This window comes from Nicotiana tomentosiformis, chromosome 12 (genome assembly GCF_000390325.3).
Source record: "Nicotiana tomentosiformis chromosome 12, ASM39032v3, whole genome shotgun sequence".
Taxonomy (NCBI): Eukaryota; Viridiplantae; Streptophyta; class Magnoliopsida; order Solanales; family Solanaceae; genus Nicotiana; species Nicotiana tomentosiformis.
In genome coordinates this window covers 9,513,288-9,522,135 of record NC_090823.1, presented here as the reverse complement: position 1 = coordinate 9,522,135, position 8,848 = coordinate 9,513,288, and the positions used below count along the sequence as shown (strand labels likewise).

At 33.5% G+C, this 8,848-nt stretch overlaps 1 protein-coding gene across 1 annotated transcript; it reads left to right on the top strand.

Moving 5' to 3' along the window:
* The first annotated feature begins 565 nt into the window (after positions 1-565).
* Positions 566-6,999, top strand: LOC104108627 (uncharacterized). The gene is made up of 9 exons (XM_009617708.4): positions 566-1,097; positions 3,419-3,570; positions 4,082-4,177; positions 4,264-4,326; positions 4,875-4,943; positions 5,038-5,140; positions 5,241-5,312; positions 6,392-6,480; positions 6,590-6,999. The coding sequence occupies exons 1-9, from the start codon at positions 782-784 to the stop codon at positions 6,740-6,742; spliced, it is 1,113 nt and encodes a 370-aa protein (XP_009616003.1). The 5' UTR covers positions 566-781; the 3' UTR covers positions 6,743-6,999.
* Positions 7,000-8,848: the final 1,849 nt, after the last annotated feature.

The window sequence follows — 8,848 nt, the reverse complement described above, 5'->3', positions numbered from 1 at the left end:
GGACCATTATTCCATCATAATAAAACCCAATTGGCTATATAATAAAGAAAAAATGAAAAGAGGATACTAAGTGGGCGTTTGGACATAAGAATAGTAAAATTCCGGGGAAAACTGAATTTTTTTAAAGTGAAAATAGTATTTGAAAATTAGAGTTGTGTTTGGACATGAATATAATTTTGAATTGTTTTTGAAGTTTTGTGAGTGATATGAGTGAAAATTTTGAAAAAAAAAATTTGACTTTTCAAATTTTTAAAAAATTCAAAATCCATTTTCAATTGAAAATTTAAAAATTTATGGCAAACACTTATTTCGGAATTTTTGTTATGTGGCTCTAATAATTGATTGGAATCATTTTCCTTATTATCTCCTTATAGTTGTTATATCCTTCCAAAATCTCCAACTATCCCATTATCTCCACATGTCATATTTCCATTGGCCACCTAGATATCCTCAACTACAGACAAAACACACATCTTAACTTGGACCCCACCTTTACACCATCTAATCAAATCTTGACCGTTCAGCACACAATCACATCCAATCAAAAATCATCGTTGACTTTAATAACGAAAAACAAAAAACCAACGGTTGTTATTAATTCAATCTTCTTCTTCCTCTCTGCTCAAAAAACTCTATCACAATATGCACAACGACGCCGGAGAAGAAGAAGAAGCTGAAGAACCTAAAACAACTTAAACGACACCGTTTTGTTCATTTACCGGTTCACTATTAGCTCCCGCTAATACACACTTCCGGTTTAAACCGGAGACTTTGTGTCAATATGGAGGTACCGGTGCTAGCTCGGTGTACGAATACTCCGACGACGTCGTTTCTAGGATGTAAAGTGAGTTTATTTGATTTTCCGATTAGAAGAAAGCTAAATAAGAGGAATTATAAGGCGAAGTTTTCAGTGTTAAGAGTTAAAGCTATGGCGGAGAGGACGAGTACTGAGGCATCAGCGGATGCTAGAGAGAGAGAAAGTGGAGGGTACACGGGAACTACGATGGAGGTGACAACATTTAATCAGAGCTTTAGTGATGCGCAATTGCCAGTTTGGGAAAAGATTGGTGCTGTCGTCAGACTCAGTTATGGAATCGGTGAGTTCTCAACTCGTTTTGCGTTTACTTAATTAGTCTGTTTTTTTTTTTTTTTTTTTTTCGGTTTGAATTCTGGTTTCCTTTTTCAACGCTATTTTTGGGAAAGAAGACAAGGAATATGCATATAAGTTGAATAGATTCAATGAATTCAGAATTTTATTTTGTGGCTTTTGGTTTCCTATTTTTTGGTCAAACATTTGGTATCTGAACCCACTAACCTGACTAATTTTGATTCGCGCCTTAGAAAACTTACTGTGGGAGATTTAAGTGTTCTTTACAAAGAGGATTCAAACTCGAAACCTTTGATTACGTGTAAAAGAATTTTTATCATTCCAACATACCATTCAAGGGCGGATGTATCGTTTAGCTTATGAGCTTATTTGAACCCAGTTTTGACTCGGACCATATATATGTGTTAAAAATACACAAATATAAATAAATACATAGATTTTGAACTTAGTAAATTAAATGGATATGTGATAGAATCCCAAAACTCTGAATCTATAATGTTCAAATCTTTACTTTAGTTTTTGGTGGACTTTTTGGTTGTTATGATTAGTCTATATTGTGTCCGATTTAATCTTAGTAGTTACAGTGTGAGCAGTGTAATACTGTTCTCGGTTTGATTTATATAGAGCAACAATTGTTAAAATATAAGCTTAATTTTGGTTCTAATGATTAGGTAATTCTGCCCATTTACTTCGAATTAATTTGCTATTTACTGTAGTTTTTTTTATTAGAACAGAGTTATTTTGTTATTTTCCTTCCCCAAAACTATCTCCATAAAAGCCTTTCTTTTTTTTCTTAAATTTCGTGTCCAGTCAAATAGGTTCATATAAATTGAAATAGAAGAAATATTAAATAGCATAGTATAAATGGATTTCGAAATTATTATAGTAGTATATACTTATAGTTTAACTTTTAAGTTTTAATAATAACAAGTATTCGGTAGAACAATGGAGGTGCAAAATGCATTTCCGTATTTATTCATTTGCATGCAAAGACTAGAGTTAGATGAAATGGGAATGTGTAACTAGAACTTAGTGCTAGAAAGAATAGTAATTAATGAGAGAAAGTGAATTTACAAGTGATTCTTGGAGTTGCAAGTAAAGGGAAAGGAAAAGCTAAATTTGCTTTCTGTATATGTCATTAAAGTGCTTCTAAAAATGGAAAAGCTAAGGTTTTTCTTCTTTCTAACTTTTAGGTTTTATAGTTGGTAGGACAACAAATGCCAAAAATAAAAAAACACTGCAATATTTTTGCAGTCAATTTAATCATGTTTCCAATCACATGTTAAGTGGTACTTTGTTTCCTAAGTAAGAAATATAAGCAATTGTCAGGAATAGGATTGTATTTATATAAACAATTGTAGATAAAATTGAATACTTTTATTGTTTTTGCTCATGCTTGGCTATTGAGGAAAACAGAATTGTAGTTAGGCAATTTGTCAGAATGCATTAGAACAAGTGTAGATGCATTTTAGAATGACAGAAAATACAAATTTATTTACATTTTTAAGAATAGTATAAAATAAGTGATTTTATAAATATTTAGAACATGATAATAGAAGAAAAATAGGCGAAAATTAAAAAAGAATAAATTTGGAGCCGAAATTGATCATTCTAATGCTTGTGTGCTAACGTTGAATAGCTTTAAATTTAGCAACTTGTTGGTAATTTTTTAAATTTGTAGAAATATTTTGTTTTTTCTTTTTTCTTTTTTAATAAACCAATTTTATTTGTTAACGCAACTACATGCTTCTATAGAATTACATTTGGAAAAGCTTTTTAGCCCAAATACTGCCAAAAATAATTAAATGCTAAAAACAAAATAAACAAATAATAACTCCATCCCGTGCCACTTAATTAGAAGTAGAATTGTACTTACCGGAGTAATTTGAACTTTGGCAATAGTTGTTAAAATATGTTCTAGCCTAACTAGCTGTACTAAGGTCTCAAAAACTTTGAAATCTTGAATCTAATCTTCCTCAAAGAAGAATAGAATTTAATCATTGTACTCGAGTAAATTGAACATTGCAATTATTATCATAGTACATTTCCCCAAAATGTAGTATGTCCATTGTAATACTACATATTCATTTTTTTTATTACTTTTTTAATACGGTGTTATCTTCCACTAATATATATCGGGTAACTCTGACACCATACATAAATATGACCTAGTGTTTTTAATTCCGGTGTATTTATTTGTTTGTTGCATGTATTTCCATCCCATTAAATTTTTTGGATATCTTTACAGAAGAAAAAGAAATTAAAGTCCTTCAATCATTCTCTGATGTTCAGTTTGTTTTTTGCACTCAGGCATATATGGAGCAATGGCTTTAGCAGGAAAGTTCATATGCTCAATGACAGGAATTGACTGCACAGGAGGGTTCAGTCCATCATTAGATGCCATTGTTGAAGGACTAGGATATGCAGCTCCACCAATTATGGCTCTTCTATTTATACTAGATGTACGTTCAAGATTCCCTGTTTTTCTTTATGCACATAACAATTAAGTGTCCCAAATCAGCCAACGAAATGAGTTGTTATCTTATATAGTCTTAGATAATTCTCACATCATGAGATTGTGTCGGAGCCAAACTCCTCTCTTGGTTTACACAATGTTGGGCTCCTATGTTTTGTTGTACACGCACCATATGTCCAATCTTGGGCGTGCGAGGGTGTTAAGCTAGTTGAGGAAATGAACTGTTATCTTTTTATATGATCTTGGACGATTTTCATCTCATAAGCTAACTTTTGGAACTGAATTAGGTTCGAGGTTCTTTTTCGTTACAATATTTAACTGCACTCTTGGCTTCTTCAACTTGAATTAAATTCTTCTATCTACATATGGCTTTACTAACTCTGAAGTACAAAAATGCAAGAATATTAGCCTTATGTATTGCAGCTATACTACCTTTGTCCATATGACATTCTTGGATCATATAATGGATGTTTTATAATAATTTGCGGTGTTTATAGGATGAAGTTGTGAAGCTGTCGCCTCATGCTCGAGCTATCAGAGATGTAGAGGATGAAGAGCTACGGAATTTCTTTTATGGAATGTCACCTTGGCAGGTAAAAATTTCTCAATATGAGCATCAATAATTATGTTACAATACAGGGAAGATTGATACTTAACGGATTTTGATGCAATGGTGTAGTTCATTCTGATTGTGGCTGCTAGCTCTGTTGGAGAAGAGCTTTTCTACCGCGCTGCTGTCCAGGTAAGATGTATATCATCCATTTATGGTATACAATCGCGAATTCATTTGTACATTTGCAGCCTTGTGTTTTTTCCATATTGTTTTTCCTATTTATAATGGTAACAACAGATACCTGGAAATCCTTTTGGTGAATTTTTTTTTTTTGTGCTTCAGTTTTCCAATGCATATATTTGCTTATTAAAAGAAATTAATATAGAAAGAAAAAAGAATATTAGAAAAATATGGAAAATAGAAAGAGGCTTAAGGCGTGTAGAACATAGTTATCTAAAAGTAATTGCTGTTGTTTTTTGTCTGATTTAATTCACTTCTGAAGAGCCAACAACAGCCAACGACGTTCTTATTCATACAACAGAATCTCAGAAAGTGTGAAATCTTTTCAGAATAGACATGTCTTTTGTTGATAACCACTTTCATATTACAAACTATCCAACAATATTATCAACAGCGTAATTATTTTTAACTTCCATAAAAAATGCATGTCAAAAAGGTTATTTTTCTCATAAGTTATGTGATTCTTTCCTCCTCTCTGATTATCTTTGTAATTACAGGGAGCTTTAGCTGACATTTTCTTAAGGGGCAGTGGTTTTGTGACTGATGCTAGAGGAATGGCATCATTGGTACGTCGGATTCTGTTTCTAAACATCCTTCTCCAAGTTACATTATCCAAAAATTTTCCATTGCTCTGACACATTCTGTTTCCTCAAAATGTAGACTGGTGTTTTGCCACCGTATGTCCCATTTGCTCAAGCGTTTGCAGCTGTAATTACGGCAGCTCTCACGGGTTCTCTATATTATATGGCTGCCTCTCCAAAAGGTAAGTTTCACAGGCTGCAGTTTATATTATATTGCTGCCTTTCATTGTCCTCTACTCTAACATGCTTAATCACTTAGCTATTTGTTGTTTCACTTTTCAGATCCTACCTATGTTGTTGCACCAGTGCTGAAGTCGCATTCAGGTCGTGAAGATCTTAAAAAACTATTTGCAGGTTTGACATCTCTTCTATGCTCATGACATAAGCAAGATAGCTCTCACTTGGTGATCATTTGAGTCTAAACTTAATTAACATAATGATATGAATCTGGGGATTTGGGGTCCAACTAATAATGCTAATGGGATATGAAGAATTAGTATGGCTGATTGCAACTAAGAATAGAAGAGCTGAAGCACGTTCCTTAGCCTAGTCTACATCCAAAGTTGACAGACTTAAAATACAACAGTCTCGACCTACTTTGAATCAAAAGAAAGGCGAAAGGTTTGGCAACAAGCGAATCGCTTTTCATCATAGTTGCAAGGATTCCAAACCTGCTCCCTGGTCGTTGCTCCACTGCATCTGGTCATCTCTAGTCACCTTTGGAAGGCAGGAAGTGTGACAATATGCATGTTTTCTTTACTCCATCGGGCCTTCTCAGGCCTTTCCTTGTAGGAGTAGCTTCTTAAACTATTTTAAATAATATGAGACCACCAAGGCAGGCACTCGTTCTGTCAAAAGCAACGGACTTACTTCTGGTTCTAGGTGTTAGCGTGTACGAAAGATTCCCCGGCTCTCTGTATACTTAAGGTGGTCTCTTCACAAGTGTCACCAGCAGTGGCAGAGCCAGGATTTTCACCAAGAGGATTCAAAATATAAAGAGGTGAACACTTGGAGAAGCCAAGGGGACTCAACCTCTACTATATATACATACAAATATTTTTGGTCTTGTATACATAGTGTAATTTTCCGTCGAAGAGAGTTCGGATGAACCCCCTTCCACCACCCTAGTTCTGCCCACGGTCACCAGAGAGAGCGAGCACAGATTGGATCAAAGAAAAATTGGTTTCTACTGAGCTTATCGAACCAACTCATATTGTTAATATATGATAAGTTTTATATTATTTGATGTAACCACCTGTATCTTATCTCCATTTCAAACCTAACAAATCCTACTCCCTCTACATAAACCTGTACACTACAACATATCAGAAGCAAGTAAACAAAGCATTTCTGCTCTCCAACGTGTGATCCTTTAGTTGAAACAGATAAGTGCATGATATGTTAATTATTTCATCTGCCTGAATGTTTTGTAGCTTGGTACGAGAGGCGACAGATGAAGAAGATATACTCTCCTTTACTAGAAGCCATGTTAGCCCTTTACCTTGGGTTTGAATGGATCCAGGTAACATGAATTTCACATTGTATTTATTTCTGATACTTAAAAGGTTATGTCTACATGAAATTTTGGTCACTAAAGCTAATTTGAACTTCTACACTTGCTATTGCAACAGACAAACAACATTTTTGCACCGATAATCACACATGGGATATACTCTGCTGTTATTCTGGGACATGGACTTTGGAAAATCCACGATCATCGGAGAAGACTACATCAAAGAATCCAACAACTTAAACAAGAAGGTAACAATTCAAGAAACTTGTAAAGTGCCTACAATAGTGAGAATCAAATAACTAGCTTGCATGCAGCTGGAACCTTTTGAACTGTAATTTTGAGAGGTCATAGTATTGTATAAATCTACGTAGCATGTACGAAGCACGTACGAATAATATAGGTGCATGGCTCAAGTCATTTGTATACATTAGGCTAGCAAATATATACTGATATACACACCCACGTTATGTTGTACCTCATGTAAATTCTGACCTTATATATGAGAAAGTCACTTCTTTCTTGGCTTCAGTAGTTATAGAAGGGGAAATACCATATGACACAATATATCTGACAAGTCGCACTATACATCAACCCAAGCGCATAATAGATCGATATGAACATCATAAGCTGTCCCGTAACAAAACCAGTTGTTGCTGATACCTTTTTCTCGGTTCCTTCTTCCATAACCAGAGCTCGGAGAAGGAAGAGATAAGAGGGCCCTATGGAGAATGTGGTCAGAAATCCATAATAGAGTCCGACCACAACGACTATAGGCCTCAAGCAGCAATTGTAGATTGTATTTGCAAGACAAATTACTTTTGTAGTACGATGATACTTTTATTAAGGTTTAACATCTGATATCTGAAACTCACGGGCTCCACTAATTCGATTTCATGCCAGTACCATGATATCTTACTTCAGCTCACAAATTGTAATTTGAACTGAAGTAAGCAAAGAATCCAATCAGTCTTCTATCCCACTTGGTGTAATGTGTTTCTAATGATAAGAAAGAGTTTTAACATTTATACACCGATAAAAAAAAATTATATTGTTACGTCACCTAAAAGATAACTACATGTAATATCTTAATAAGTAGAATTAGTAACCTGAAATATAAGACATCCAACCTACTACAGGTTTAATTATACCGACAACGCAAAGATTCTTTACACCATAAAGAATTCTTAAGTGAACTTTCTCAAGTTGTATTTGGAAAAGAGGAAAGTTTCAAATTTGCCCCATGTACTATCATCTTTATATTTATCATCTTGTTATACTTTGAGTTCAATCATACTCTTAAAATTAGTCAACCTGTCACATATATTTTCTTTGTCATTAACGGAGCTTTAGCATGAAATGAGTGAAATTCATATGTTAAAATACGTCGAGAAAAAAGGTCCAAATATACTCATCCACTCTGATTATGTGTTAAAAAATTAAAATAAAATTGGAGCTCCTTTAAGGGTCAAAATTAAACTAGACTTTTTAAAAATAATATGGGGTAATATTAGACCCAAAGCATAGAAAATGATAAAATTATTCAATTTAAACAGTACAGGACAAAATTTAACCATTTTCTCTTTCAAAAATGTTTAGCCTCAGAGTTAATTTATGAAAGTTTTTTTTATCCATATTCGATATTTTAAATTCTATAGACAAAAAAAATGAAATATTTGTATTATGGTAGCTTTCTGTAATGTGTCAACTAGGGGTTTACATATATTGGGTTGGTTCGGATTTTTTAATTACCAAACCAAACCAATTGTGTCGGGTTATTAAATTTAAAGACCAAACCAAACCAAACCAATAAAAGTTGGATTAAATTATGATCGGGTTTTTTTCCAACATCAAACCAAACAATAGTCGAATTTTTTTTCTCGGTTTGATTCGGATTATCAGTTTGGTGTAGTTTGTCGGTTTTCTTTGTACACCCGTAGTGTCAACCATTCCGTTATGTGATAGGCGGCTTTTTGGTATTTTTTTTTTTGTGATCTATAATATTTGATTTTTTTAAAATATTAATGAGGAATTAACTTCTTTTGTTTAAAAGTATATATTATATTTTCAATGAACAAATTAAGATTAATATTATCAATTTTATTATTAATAAATGATACAATGATAAATTTCTTAATACGTGTGAAACATTAATTAAAGTGGACTGGGGTGTAAACTTTTTGTGAAATTAAGTACAAAAAGTTTTCACGTGGGAGCGTGAAAGGAGGTGAGAAAGGATAAAACTTTTTGTGAAAGTACAAAAAATTGAGGCCTTTTATGACAACTTAGCCACATGATCTCCATTGATTTATGTGCCACGTGAATTGCACGTGAGCACGTGTGCAGTCTGTCCCTTTGTACTTCTGAGTTCGATTTAACT